Source organism: Tachypleus tridentatus, chromosome 8, assembly GCF_004210375.1.
Source record: "Tachypleus tridentatus isolate NWPU-2018 chromosome 8, ASM421037v1, whole genome shotgun sequence".
NCBI lineage: Eukaryota > Metazoa > Arthropoda > Merostomata > Xiphosura > Limulidae > Tachypleus > Tachypleus tridentatus.
In genome coordinates this window covers 94,632,214-94,647,735 of record NC_134832.1, presented here as the reverse complement: position 1 = coordinate 94,647,735, position 15,522 = coordinate 94,632,214, and the positions used below count along the sequence as shown (strand labels likewise).

General features: G+C 33.9%; 1 protein-coding gene across 1 annotated transcript in view; it reads left to right on the top strand.

Annotated features, from left to right (window-relative positions):
* Positions 1-15,522, top strand: part of LOC143223966 (poly [ADP-ribose] polymerase tankyrase-like) — a 177,741-nt gene that overhangs the window by 30,343 nt on the left and 131,876 nt on the right. Inside the window, 2 exon segments of the mRNA XM_076452436.1 lie at positions 3,355-3,477; positions 12,215-12,379. Of these exon segments, the coding sequence (XP_076308551.1) occupies positions 3,355-3,477; positions 12,215-12,379 (288 nt within the window).

The following is a 15,522-nucleotide window of genomic DNA, read 5'->3' as shown; positions in this document are numbered from 1 at the left end:
GAAATGCTTGCTTTTCCAACTGTCAGTTACTTATAAATTATTGTATGCATTGCATTGTCATATTTCCACTTCATTATCTTATTATTAGGATGGTTTGTTTATCAGAAGATTAAAAAGACCATTAGGATTTAACCATCCATGTTCACTGAGCAACTGAGTAGAGTTTCACTAAAAAATATAACCATTAGATATTGGAAATAGCTGCTTGATTATCAAACTCTAACAGGTAATGCTAGTAGATGTAATACCTCATACATCATCAGTTTGCACAACTGGAAATAATTCTCAGGAATCCAAAACCTCAAATTCATTTGAAAGGGTGTTGTGACTCTAGCTTTCTGAGCTATCAGGTGGTATGGTAGAGTACAGTGTATGCATTACATTGCATGGTTACCACTTGACTATCTCAAATTAGGGCAGCTGGAAAAGATGAGGAAGGAGAGAAAGACCTATGCTTCAATAGCCACTCTAGCATGACTATCCAAGCAATTCTGGGAACAAACTCGGGGACTACTGAAGTGTTGATCATATGTTATCTTCTAGAGTAGATTTCAGTGTAATCCAACATGCCAGAGTGAACGCAAGTTGGATCGAGACTTTGGCTCCGTATTAGAGAGAGAGAGGAAGACCAGCTGTGGTATAAGGTTAAACCTTCAGAGTAACTTGAGAAAGAAGTGCACCACAATTGAACAAAGCAGCCTAATACTAAGACTGCTTTAATCAAAGCCATGAGAAACTTAAAAACCATTACTCTAGCATTGGATAATCCACTAGCAGTGTTAAAGTGAAAGGAAATGGAGCCTTGCAGTGATTGTGAATGTACTGTAATGATGACATGTCAAGCTAGGTGACAATAATTATGGCTGAGATCACCCTGCATCTAATAAATATGCTTTCTTTTCAATAAATTTTAAGTTATTTTATTTGTGTGTGTTCTTAATATTGCACTTGTGGGTTCCAGTGCAATTGTGCCCATGAAAACAGAAGTGCTGATGTTTTGAAAATAACATATTCAACTGTCTGTATTTTATTTTTTAGTTTGGGGTATATTTCTAGCATACATGAAGTATAGGTGTGTTTGAAAAATGACATGAAATATGCTTTTCATTTGTTCTTTATATAAAAAACTAAATCCAGTCACATCCTCAACTGATAGTTATGAGAATGTCATTTTTCAAACCATAATCCTTGAAATTTATTTCAGTCCTGACCTTGTTGTATAATTTATCCTTGAGATTTTGCTTTTTTAGATATATTGTTATCATGGTTGTAAATTTATTCACAAATTGAAATACAAATTTTTTAAACTGTATATGTAAAAGTAAGAATTTTCTTATTTTTATATTCAGTTTTTTTGTTTTTGTTTTGCAAAAAGCATAATGATGTTATTAGTGATTAAGTATTGTTTTTGTATGTAGATACACAAAATAGATAAATTACCTATGATTCATTGTTACTTGTAATACATTTTAAATATAATTCTAGTTTTTTGTAAAGATGAAAGAAGTTTATATATTGTATGTGTGATATATTTATTAGTACAAAAGGAATATTTATTTAAATTTTATTTTAAACATGTAAGTTGTGCTTCAAAATTAATATTTTTTTCTTTCTAAAAACAGTGTTTTTGCCAAAGAATTTTAATTATGATATTTATCTTAAGTTGTGTGAAATTCTTATGCTAAGACTGAACCCAGTGACTGTGAGACACCAAACTTGTTGAGTTGTTTTGATTCTGAGGTTAAAATGGAACATACATGGTCAAAATATAATTAATAGTGAATGTATCAAACTAATGAATCATTGCATTATAATTATTATAAGTATATTTCATGATTTATCATACTTGTAATAACTATATATATATAATTAACTCTGTTAAATACTGGGTTAATTTTTAGTTCATATCTATAAAGATAGATTGTTTTGGTCAAAATTTATTATTGTATTACTTCAAATTTAAGATGCACACTACTTTTAAAATGGATATTCAGGTAAGAAAAAAAGGATGATAATTAGAAAGGAGTAAATATGTTTTGAAAGAGTTTATTAATGAATCAAAAATGCTAATAATATGTTTAAAATAAAATATGATAAAAAATATATAAAATACACAGGAAATTTTAAATCTTCATCACAGTAATGTTTCTTCCTGCTTTCTTTATTTAATCAGAATGTCATTCTGTTGTTTCTTCTGACTCACTGTTATATTCTGAAGTTGAAGCATCTTCATTACTTGATTCACTATTGTCTCAAAGAATGTCATCTTGTGTTCCATTTTCAGCATCTTCAAATTTTGATGGCAATTTGATTAATTGTTGTCCTTTGCCATAATTATAAACCTTCTCTTCTTAGAAAATTCTCACACTGCCTGCAACTAGCTTTGAAAGAAATACTACTATTTCCTGTACATTCTTTTCCTTTTAACATTAAGACTTCTCTTGTTACAAGAAGCCCTTTATTTCATAAATCTCTGAAATACGTTAAAATGGCTGCATCAATTTCAGGATATCTTCCTTTTCTTGGGCCAGAAAATGACTTTGTACTTTTCTATCAAGAAAAAACTTGGTTTTCGTAACACACCAACAACGCACGTTTGCCTCACTCGCTGTATTGTATACTTTTTACTGACTGTACAATTCTCAATCTGTTTGGTGCACAAAATAACTTTTCTTTTAAATTCTGCATCTGCCTTAAAATGATTTTTCATGAGTAAAAAATGCAATAAAAATAAAAAACACAATAAAATAGCATCTGGACAACAGGAAAGTAGACAAACACTGAGCACGGTGATATCCAACTACACCACAATAGGTGCTGACATTGGCAAATCTGACATTTTGTATGTGGTGTTTGGTCTTTATGAATTAAGTTCTTTTTAAAATATAGTCCAATCTGTTTGTTAATGCAATATTTTTTTGAAAATCTTTGTTGCTTGAAGAAAATAATGTTTTTAAGACTTTTAAAGAGTGAAAAATGATACCTCGGATTTAAGATGACCCTAATTTTCAGTTTGGAAATATGTGAAAAGAGGTGCTTCTTAAATTTGAAGTAATATGGTAATAATCACACAAAATTTACATACTTCTAAGGAATTTTGATGATTTTATGCTTAATTCTAACCTCTGTTTATTATGGTTTTAGTAATATTTCAGACGATTTCTCATCAATTGTAACTACATAATGAATTTTTTGGAAGAAAGTACACAATCTATAGATAAATGTAATTCATTTAATAAGATAAGGAATAAAAGAAGATAATTTCAATTGTACATTTTTGAAGTATTTAGTTATAACAAGCATTTATTCTATGTAGTAATGCATTTAATAAGAACAAATCTTTTCCTTACATAGGTGGATTTTTTATTTGTCGTGCATTTCAGAATGTGTGCAAGAACACTAAAAAGTTTAAAATCCAGTGGCTAAATAATGAAAAGAATGCTAATGTTTATACTCCAGATTTCTTTGACTTCACGAGTAAGTATCATTGTCTTATCATTACCCTTATTATAGAATTCTCTAAATTTAGTGTTTGCAAAAGTTTTTTTTTAGTTCTTGGAAACTATTGTGATGTGCCATATATATATATTTTGATGAATATTAATTCAAAGGTAGGTCTTATATTTATTTCTAAATGATTACACTTTTAATTATATGCTTTTGTGGTATGCAGATACCATATATGCCATTCTGTTAGATTATATATATGTGTAATACAGTGGCCAAATTTTCTTTAAATTTCAGTTCTAGTTCACAGTTTGATGACTGTTATGTAAATCATATGTTAATTTAGCCCTAGTTGTTGTACTTAGCATAAATCAGTATAAAATGTTTTATGCTACTTAATGTAACCTGTTCTTCCCTGAGTGTGAGCTAATTATGTGACAGTTGTTTCATGGATCAAACATTCTCCAACTGCCTGTAATCTATTTTATGTTTGGTTTGTTACAGCAAGAGAATCTGGACTATAAGAATAAATTTGGTGCTTTCAAACAGATTTTTATGCTTAAAAAGAACCAGGTCTCACTTGTAATATTTTACCTGCATTCCTTTGTATTAGTATAGAAATAATTCTTCCACACATATATATGTGTGTGTTTTTCTTTCTGAAATTTAAAAATAATACTTGAATCTCATTTTCATTTTATTTTAATTTCATTCCAATTTTCTTTGCATGTAATTTGATAAGCTCTTTCATTGTAAATTAATAAATCCTCACTCCTAGCTTTCATTTCAATTTTTGTGTGCAAGTAAGTGCTTGTTCTTCATTGTTCTTACACCAGGCTTTATATTCTTAGAACCATGAATCTTTTGTATTGTAGTAATCTGGTGTATGTGTGTTTTATCTGTTTAAATGCTTAGAATACCACACTTTATCATAAATATCAAAAGAGTAAGAAACCATTATATTATTTGATTAAATTCCATAATACAAAAAATTATCCATCAAACACAAATACTGCAGCATTATTATACTCCAGTGTAAGGTTATAATAATCAATGCACACCACTCTTCTCTGTTGACTTTTCATAATCCATCTAGTGTACAAGGTCTGGCATGGCATGGTGGTTGATTAACTCTCCTACAATGGGTTTGGGTCCAGCCATGGGAGCATTTTAATGTGATGATCAGTCCCACTGTTCTTTAGTAAAATAATGGAAGCCCAAGGGTGAGCAGTGTGTGGTGTTGACTAGTTGCCATTCATGTAGTCTACCATTAATAAATTTGGAATGGCTAGTCATCATTCAGAATAAAACAATGTACTGTATGAGTATGTTTTCTTCTCAGCACCAGTTTTAATAGTCCAGTCTTATATATCTCTAGACTTTATTCTGGTAATTTGACCAATATATCTTCATGTAGAATAACACTGAATACTTGTTTTATTTGCCAGCTGCTTGGGATATCTCTTACATCTTTCTTTCACTGGATTCCACTTTGTAGTGAGTGAGTTCTAGATAGATGTTCTTCTCTGAGTCCAATTCCACACTGGCAACCAGTTTGTTTATTATTACAAGTGGTTGCAATAGGCTCCTTAGAAATGAGGTGTTTCATAGACCTTCTGTGCACTTAGCAGATGGTATTACTATGTCATCATGGACTATCATGAGTAAAGCTAAAGGGAATTCTACCTACTCCAGCCAATCATGAAATTGAATGATTTTGAGTTGATATGCTTGTAAATTTTTTTTAGGGAACTTGGTTCATCTATTGTGCTATTTCAAGAGCACTGTTCCTCAGGACTCCCAAGTGTGAATTAGATTCTACTAGCAAATCTAGGGAGCCCTTACCATACCCAGTTTTGAGTCACTAGGATGGTCAACAGAGGCTTCTTTGAGAGTGTTAGAGTGTGTACCTTCACTCTTAGGGTAAAGGGCAAAGTTGAGGGCCTTCCTAATCTGGTCATTGAATGTTTTTCTGAGATGTCAGTCACATTGACACCAGCCTTCATTGAAGCCTACTTGACACTATACTAGTTGGTGGGAGTGCACATGGCCCTTCTCTTTGATCAATGTTGGGTTTGCATATTGTTTGTAGAAGGAGGTCCGCCATCTCTTCATAATTCCAGATGCAAAGTGGTCCCATCCTAAGCCCCTGATTGAACACAGGTTCCATGTGCTCTTCATAATTCTATGGGCAAGTTAAATACTCCCTGCTCACTTTGTTGGGGAGTGAGGATGAATGTTCATAATTTCAGACTAAATGAGTTAAGTATGGCACACATGATCCCATTATTCCAAGTCTGGGATGTTGCCTTTTGGACTTCAGCAGGTGGAGGAGAAAGTTTGCTCATTTTAGTGTTGCTTACTTTTTTGTCGTGATTCTGGTAGTGCAAAATGCAAAACTCTGTAGTTACAGGTTGAGATCAAAATAAAAAGTATATATTTCTATAAGATTGTGGTCCAGTAGCCCTACCCACCGATGTGAGATATAGGGACCAAGACCCCTTAATTTCAACCCCAGATTGTGGAACCTTGACTGTCTAGTTGGTGCTAGTCTATAATGACTACTCATGCACTGTTCTGTCCTTGGTAAAGAGCATATCTGTTCAGGATGTATTGTGGTTCCCCTACTTGTGTACCACTCTTATCTTGGTACACTACTGTTCTGTGCAGACACTTTCTGTGTGGATCATGCCTACACCTTCTCAGTGTGGGATCCTTGCTAAGTTGTCAGTGAATGGTAAGTATGTTTTGAAAGTTCACTTACCAGTAATACTTACCTCCACTGACACTCTCCCACCCTTTCTCCCCAATAAGAGCTAGCATGAGTCTCAAAAAAGTGATTGCATTATCTAAGTTTATATACAGTACAAGGATAGAGGGCACATTAGAAAAGGTGGAGAAATTTCCAAGTTAGATATTGCTAAGGACATTTAAAGAGAGTGTTAAAGACTGAGGCATAAGAGACTAATGCTCATATAAGCAAAACCTATGTTGAAGAAGAGTTATATTGTCATTGGAGGTGAGTATTATTAGAAATTCATTTTTAGATTAGGAAAATGTTAACCTACATCTCTGTATTTTTCATTCAGACTTACATATTTCTCACAAACTCTAAATCATATGTTCTCATTTTAAACTTTATTTTCATAATTTTTCAATTTAGATATTTAATTTTACATTAAAAACCTTTCTTCACTAACCTAATGCCTTTTAAGAGTAATCTGAACAATGAAAAATCAGAGATGCTAAATAAATGTTGCTTTGTTTATAAATTACACTTCAAAACAGGTAGATTTACCTCTGAAATATGAAAAGTCTTTTTTTTTATTGAGTTGATATTTTGTGTAAAAAACATCCAGAAAATTAGTTACATGGTTTTGGTAACAGGAGAGCAACTGCTTCTATCATGCAGGGTGATTCCAGTATGGCTGCATTGTCATCCTGTATTGATCAACATACTCAGACTGTTAATGCTAAGTTGTCTGCTTTTGTTCCTGGTGAGTTTCATAATCATGTGAACTCTTTGTTTACATTACACTTGCTATTTTCTTGGGTCTATTTGCTTTCAATGTTTGCAAAGCAGGATTATTAATTCTCTTCCTGAAGAATCTTCTATTAGCCTTGTTTGTCTTTTTTGTTAAGTATGTTCTATTTTAAATCTTTGGTCAATGTTGTTACTTCTGACTGTGTTAGCTTTGTATAACATGATACAGTGCTTCAATCCTTACTTCCTCATGTATGGGTTGTTGTCATTGCTTATAGAAACTAGTAAAATATTAATTTACTATATCTTGCTTAGATCATCCAGAACTTTAAATCCCAGTTAGTAACAACAGAGTTTGGAACATCTAGGATTTTGGATCAAACTGGTTTAAGGAAAACTTTAGCCATTTTTAATTATGCTGCTAACTTTGGAGTGTTTTGCTCATACTCTTCTGTCTTTTATATGTACTGCTAAAGGTTCTTTATGCTTTGAAGTCAGTAGCTTCAGTTCATGAAGTCATATTCTTGGGCTGTGTGCATATCTCACCTCCATTGGGAATTTCATTTTCAGTTTTCTGACTTCTGATTTGTTATTATTAAAGCAGGATTTCATTTCATTCATCTTCCTTATAACCTCCATCTTGTGGCAGGTGTTATGGAATCATTGTCATTTTGGTTGTTGGATTTGTTAAGAAGAAACAGCTCTCATCAACTTGTTAGGACTGTGGGCCATTCATCATTGTTTGCTCAACTTTCTGTTCTATCTTCATTTCCATTATGTCTTATTCTATACAGACAACTATACTTTGGGAGTTTACATCAACAATAAGGATAATATTCATTCTTGCAAGTATTGTTTTTCTGTATTATTCAACAAATTCACCTTTAAGCCTGTAATATTCCTGGTGTAGTGAATGTTGTGGCCAACCCTTTCTCTTCAGATCATTGGCTTCTTCCCAAAGTTGACTTTTTATTCTTTGTATTTCAGTGAATTTTCAAACATGTGGGGTCAGTTGATCAGTGATACCTACACTGCATTAATTAACCATCTTCTTTCACTATACTAGTTTCTATTTTGGATCTAAATTTTCTGGCAGTGGATTTCCTGAATCAAACTTAAGGGAAGTCCTTACTTTGTAGATACTTTGTACTTAACTTTTTCCTGTTCCAGATCAGTTACTTCAAGTACCAAGTTATACTTATTGCCCTACCTTGACCTGTTCAACCATGTCAACTTTCTAACAGAAAATCAGTCCCATTACATTTGTGGAATAATCTACTATAGCAACCTCCATTTTTCACAACTTTTGGTGTCTCTGACTTCATGGGTGACTGTTGTTGGGTTCTTTGTCCTGCAAGTCAGATTATTTTCACAGGTAACTTGCATACTAGTTCATTTTTGTAACTGCTTCTTTCTGATTATTTATTTGTTTTATGAGTTATTTTCTGGAGTTGATGCATAGTATCCGTCCTTTTTATCTCCAATTCCTCCACAAATTTCTTCTCATCTGCCACCTTTAGATTGAGTAGAAGTCATTAGTCCTTTTTGTCCCCCATTATTTAAAGTCCTCCTCCAGGCCATTTGTCATCAGCACAGAATTTCTAGGCATTGTTCTAAAAGGACTTCAATTTGTCTTCTCCTTTTGAATTCTTAGCAACTTTTTTACTGAAATTAGGTAGACAATTATATACAAACTTCATATTCTGTGTACCATAATTTCTTGGAGAACCTTATACTTGTACTTTCTTACTTAGAACTTAGGATGCAAAAGTAGGTAGTCATTGTTTTTCACCTGTTGTGTTATCTACCTTGACTAATCCTGATTCTCATTCAGGAGAATGCCATTTAAGTCCTGTCAGAGCTATTTGTTTTTATCTCACATGTAATGAGTCAGGCTTGTGCTGATCCTTATTATTTATTGGAATGTTTCTGTACATTTTAAAAATGAATATCATGTTACATCTTGTCAAAATTCACAATTTGGTAAGGTCTTTGGCATTTGGTCTCAGTATTTTTTGAAGGATGTTCCATATGCTAGAATATGGATGAATTTGAATTCATTCTTAAGATTCTTTTTTTCATCACTTTACCTCTGGTTGTGATTCTTCAGACAAGATGAAATTCCTAACAGGTGAATTATTTTCTGTTACTTGTTTGGTTAACTTTAGTGTTCACACCTTCATTGTTTATGGTAATACAGATTTTTCTGTTAGACTCAGCATCCATTTTATGAACTATAGAGGTGTCTTGGGTCGTAGAATACTTTGATTTAATAAACAGTTACTTAAAAGTTAAAAATTTGTCCTTATTGTATGAGACAATATGTTTTAATGGATTTATCCATTAAGGACTTTTACAAGTTATGTATGTACATACATGTCTCTGCAATTGTCCAATGCAAAAATCCATCTTCTGCTCTGATGCTTAATGAGAAAGTGATGCCTTCTGAAAGTGGATAGAAACTGACATCTTATAGCTCCTTTTCTTCTTCATGTGCATGTTCTTGTGAAGCACTTGAGAGATCAGAGATGAGGTCACTGTTCTTTAAGTAATATTTTAGAACTCCAACCAGGGTGGAGAACTACTTATTGTTTTTTGTTTATTTTTCTTAACCTGGTGTTTCTATTTAATGCCCTTGAACTGAACAGCTAATCCTTGGCATCACATGGTTCTTTCATTCTTCCTGGGTGCTTGCTGGTTGGTTTGGTTTTGCAACATCAGTGTAGATTATTGGGGCCTTAGTCTCAAGGGTATGCCCAATTATTAGCTGTTGGTTGTCTATTCGTCTGAGAATCTCTCACTACAGATACAGGACAACACATTGCAACCTAACTTTCACTACCTTTTGTGACATCTTCTATGATCACAGCTGAATTTGAGATGGTTCCACTAGGTTTCATTTCTTTTAAATTTTGTGCAAAGCTACATGAGGGCTATCTGTGCTAACTGTCCCTAATTTAGTAGTGTAAGACTAGAGGGAAGGGAACTAGTCATTACCCCCACTGCCAGCTCTTGGGCTACTCTTTTACCAGTGAATAGTGGGATTGACTGCCACATTATAATGCCCCCACAGCTGAAAGGGTGAGCATATTTGGTGTGACAGGGAATCGAACCCGTGACCCTCAGATTATGAGTCGAGTGCCTTAAGCATCTGGGCCTGGTTCCTCTAAGAAATACATATTGGCTGAAATTCTCTTTTTATATATTATCTTACCCTTTTACTGCAGCTGATATGTATATTTTCCATTTTGACTGGGACAAGTATTTCCCATTGCCATTCAAAATTACCAAGCATATCATATGGGAGTAAAATGAAATGAGTTGGAAATTTGGATCATACCTAATATTGGTATGTGGTTTTCCTCAATGTTTTCCACTCATCTCTTCAGTAACCAAACTTACCTAAGCAGAATGTATGATAACTGTGTGCCAACCATGTCTGCATTACTTGAGTGGCAAGTAGAAATCCTAATTACTGTGTAAAAATACTCAATGTATTTGTATATGGGAGTAAAATGAAATGAGTTGGAAATTTGGATCATACCTAATATTGGTATGTGGTTTTCCTCAATGTTTTCCACTCATCTCTTCAGTAACCAAACTTACCTAAGCAGAATGTATGATAACTGTGTGCCAACCATGTCTGCATTACTTGAGTGGCAAGTAGAAATCCTAATTACTGTGTAAAAATACTCAATGTGTTTAACTCGTTTGGCTTAGAAGATAATGAAAGTGAGTTAGTTGTGTTCAGATGCATGATGGTAATGAGGTATTAAGACAAGAGGATGCAGGCTCTCCATCTAATGATAACAGTTAGGATAATGAACCTGCACTCAGCAAAGGAAGGTGCAAACAACATTGAAAATGGGGAAATATTTTTCCTAATCACAGTGTGAGGTGTGATAGCACTGTGAATTATATGTCTGCTGCAGTGAATGGATTTAAAGGATGATGAGAGAGAGAGAGGAGCTACTCTGTTGAGGAAAATGCATTTTCTGTTTGTCATCATTTGTTCCAATCTCTTTTGAGGCTGTTCTGTTATATTCCACTCATTTTTGTCATGAATTCAATCCATTGAATGTACTCTAGTTCTAGATTCCCTCAGCATTGCATGATCACATTTACAACTGCTATGGTCTAGCTTTTTATGTTACTGTTTAAGAATGTAAAACCTAGTAAACCAGTTATCCTTATCACTCTCTGCACTTCCCTCCTTAAAATGGGAAATATGTGTGGTGGGAGAGCAGAACCTTTGCATGTCCTTCTGACACAAGGGCAATAAGTGATGTGGAAGATTAGAGAGTGAAGGACTGTAGGTAAGTTGCTGCATGCTCTACATTGTATCAAGGACATTCAAAACTTTATAGAGACTTGTTTGTTGACAGTGGATACTTAAGTAACTTAACAAGGAAAAACTTTTTATATTTAAGAGGTGAATACCTACTTCAAATTCATTTTAATTCTGAAAATGTGAAATTTCAAAAAGAGTGCTAATGCTGGATGAAAAATATTTTTGTCTTGATTATAAAGTTAGGAATACATCTGATTAGGTAAAAATCTAAAACAACTTTGTTTTAATATTAAGCAGAGTTTATCCACAAGTGAAACCAAATGTATTTTTAAGTGTACTTTTATAATAAAGGTATTTATTTCAAGAACATAACACTTAAAAATAAGAAGTCATTTGTTATCTTTAAATGTGAATATTTTTCCTGTGCACAGGAACACATAGGATGTATTGCTAGTAGGTTTTCAACCTGTAGGAAACAACATATTCTTAAAAACATTCATAGCTTGTTAGGTATTCAATGGTAGCAAATATAGCATATTTATCACAAACTAGAATTTTAATACAGTGAGTTGAGCTCATAATCAGGAGCAATAATGAACTTGAGAGAGTTTAATAATTTCAAATCAACAGAATTTAGCAATAGTATTCTTTCTGAAAATATAAATTATAAAGATGATACTGAACTATCTGAAGTAAGATTGGTTGAAGGAAGGGAACAATTCTATTATTTTACCTATGATAGGCTTAGTTATTGTAATAAAGCATGCATTCTTAAATCACTTAAATTTGTTTTTTCAGTTGTAGTACCTTTTTTGCAGAAATAAAAAATTTAATTTGCTATTAATTTAAGTCATACTTAGAAGTTCATTTGTAAAATATGTAAGGTGGTTTATCTTAAAAATTAATATGTATTTTTTAATTCACTTAAAATTTGTATTTGAAATTATCAGAATGTAATGAGACTTACTCATACTTTTTCTTTTTGTTTTCAGATTTTGAATGCATACTGACAAATGTGAGAATGAGACGCATGGCAAAAAACAGGTTTTTCCTTCCAAGTGATGAAAAAAAGCGCACATTAAACATTCTGCAAGAGGCTCTAAATGTTGAACATAGCACTGATACTCCAGATCCCAGCAAGTTTAAAAAGGATGGAGGTAAATTCTGTGTCTCTGAAGGAAACTGTTACCTGCTTTTTTATTTTATCTTTAGAACTATTTTGGTAGAACACAGTTAATGTTTTCATACACCTAAATTATATTTCTGATATGTACTCATCTCTCTTCATGTAATAGCTTTACTTGTTCAGTGCAGCTCTGTATATGCACAAATTTTTCTGCCCAGCACTGGCCTTGAACTCCCACTTACCCCACATTTGTTCATGATTCAGCTGTGTTTTACTATGCAAGAAACCACGTGACAATCTTCTACCAATAGAATGTAGCACACTCTTCTGTTACAGCTGGCTTCCTTTATGCTGTAGAAACTAATAATCACTTTGAAATAAGCATTAAAGAAGCACCAGAAGCAGAAAGTGTGAGAAGAAGCCTGTATTGGAAATATATTTTCTGTGTTGGAAAATATTAATTTTTGATACAATATCTTACTTCCACTCATAAAATAGCGAGAACCTCACATTGATCTGGTGGAGGAACAGATGCAAAATTTACCCAGCTAAGCACTTTTCGAAAAGCATCCAAAAAACACCCGTTCATTGTGACTTATCTTGTTAGCAGAAAATGCTCATGGGAGACAACACCATATCTATATCATGTATATTTTTCCCATCGATGATTGATTATGTTGTTAAATGGGTGGCAAAAAAGCACATATGGAAAGTATCCATACTTGCTACAGGTATAAACTGGATGGAGCACATCACATCATAATTGGGAGGTCAACTTTAGTTTAAAACCAGTGGAGCTTGGACAGTATCATTACTTCCACAGTAGGAGAAAAGTTCTCAACCATCTTTATTCAAACTGTAAATGGGAGTTGAACTCCAGTCCAAAATAAGTTTATCAGGGAAAAGATCACCCAGATCCTAGACCAACCATAGCCAGATGTACCCATGGTGTAGAGTAGCTAGGGTGCATCAGACTGCAATTGAGAAGTCAACTCCAATCCAAAACAAGTGGTCCTGGAAATGGATCATCCAGACCATGGTAAGAGGAGAGCCCTCTACCATCTTCCCTCAGACATGGGAATCATAAGGAAGGAGTGCTTCTATTCCAAGAACTCAAGTCCTTGTGTGCATACGTAACAATCAAGACTTGTCCCCCTGAGAACCAAAATGCTGATGATGGTAGGAAGATGGAGAGTCAACTCCAGTGCATGCAGAATTGAGAATGTATCATCCAATCTGCAGTTGGAGGAGAGTCTCAACCTACTCACATGTGAGGATTAATGTTAGCTGGTCCACCACCAATCAATACCAGAAACCAACATTCAGGCAGTGGTAGGAAAGAGGGTTGCCAGGCAGAGGGTGAATTGCATGTGACATAAAAATCCTTTCCAAAACTGGATTTGTACATCAAGTTTGTGGTAGGATAATAGTCATGCCAGCTATACTGGCAGAACACCACTGCCTTATTCTCAACTGAGTGAAATTGAAGACACTCAGAAGGAAGCCTCTATGGTCCACAACTACAGCAGCAAGGAACTGGTAAAAATTCCCATACTTCACATGAAGAAAGAAAGGAATAATGTGTTGGAGGAATGCAGAACTGGAAAAAACATGATGGGTGACCATGAAATCTTGAACACTTGTTTTAAAAAGCAGGCCAAAAATGGTGTATGCAATCAGGAATGGAGGAATGAACAGCAATCCCTTCCCTGTTTTGCTCATCACTCTCAGTGAGTGAATTGGTACAGTATGGGGCAGGCATACTCTTGACACAATATACCATGAGGATGGACCTGCTAGCAGAACACCCCATTTCAGTTATGTGTATTATTGACATAATTGGTCATACAGTGCAGATTTAAGAATAAATATAACTTGACAGGCATCACTCACCTCAGAGTGGGATCCAATATAGAAGAGAAGTGTGATCCTATAAGGAAAAGAAAGAAAGAAAATAAATGTATAAATGCACTGTTGAACCAATGTGTGTATAGCTAGCTACAGAAATAATGAAATATCCTATTAAAGATGAAATGGACACCCAGCAGAGTTAATGGGTGATAAACATATTGGGTGTTGGAATCCATCAGTCCAGATGATTTTCTCCAAGTTATGATGTAGATGGGAGCCAGGAAAAGGCAACATGTTTAGTCAAATGTGATGCCACCTGTAAAAACAAACTGTAGAGAGTTGGAAAAGAAAGATAAATGTGCCATAAGGTGGCAAATCCAACATGTAAGGGTGGGGAGTGAAACATCACATAAAGAGGAAAGTTTCCACTGGGTAAATAAACAGGAACTATCGATGGAAGCTGTGCAGGCAATATAGCATCTGATATCATACATTAGATTTAAAAGACTACACAATTCTAAATTGTAAATGGAAGACAGGGAAATTAGTATAAAGGAGATGTCTGCATAAGCTACCAATATCTTAAGGTGCAAATGGCAATCCAGATACAGTAAAACAAAAGTCTGCTGAAAAAAAATGTGATAAAGCACTGGCAAAACATGTAATCTTCAACAACCACAGGGTTGAAGGAGGAGGAAAATGATATGATGGATATTTGAGATTAGGAACAGCTTTGAATGGGGTTTGCATAAAGGAATAGAAAACAAGAAGGACAAAGGATGTGGAAAAAATTTAATAAAAAACAGAAGGAAACATACCAGAACCAGTGCTTTCCCAAACTCTAGTTGGGGAGCTGTGGATAACCACAAATTGGCCATATGATGGACCCTAACTCCCATTGAAAAACTGCAACATCAACAGCTAAAAATAAAAGGCCTGTAGCCTGAGACATAGCAGATTAAAGTGTTGTAATATTTGTCACTACTGAAGTAGTGGTGGTTAATTCAAGTTCAAATGGAGCTGAGTTCAAAATTAGTAAACTACAGTGATATTATCATTGCATAAATGTAGGAAAAAAAAGTTATTTAATAAACACCAAAACAAAAATGATAAATATAAATTAAAGTGAAAACAGAAGCAAAGATGAACATGTAACTCTACTGTACTAAACTGAGAAGGGAATATTAGGTGAAACAGTATAGAGACCCAGCTGCAACAGGATGATGTACCTTGCTTCTATTGGTGGAGGATTGTTACTTGTTTTTATGTCCTACAAAACAACATGGAGTAGGTGGGAATTTTAAGACTAGTAGAAGCAAAAAA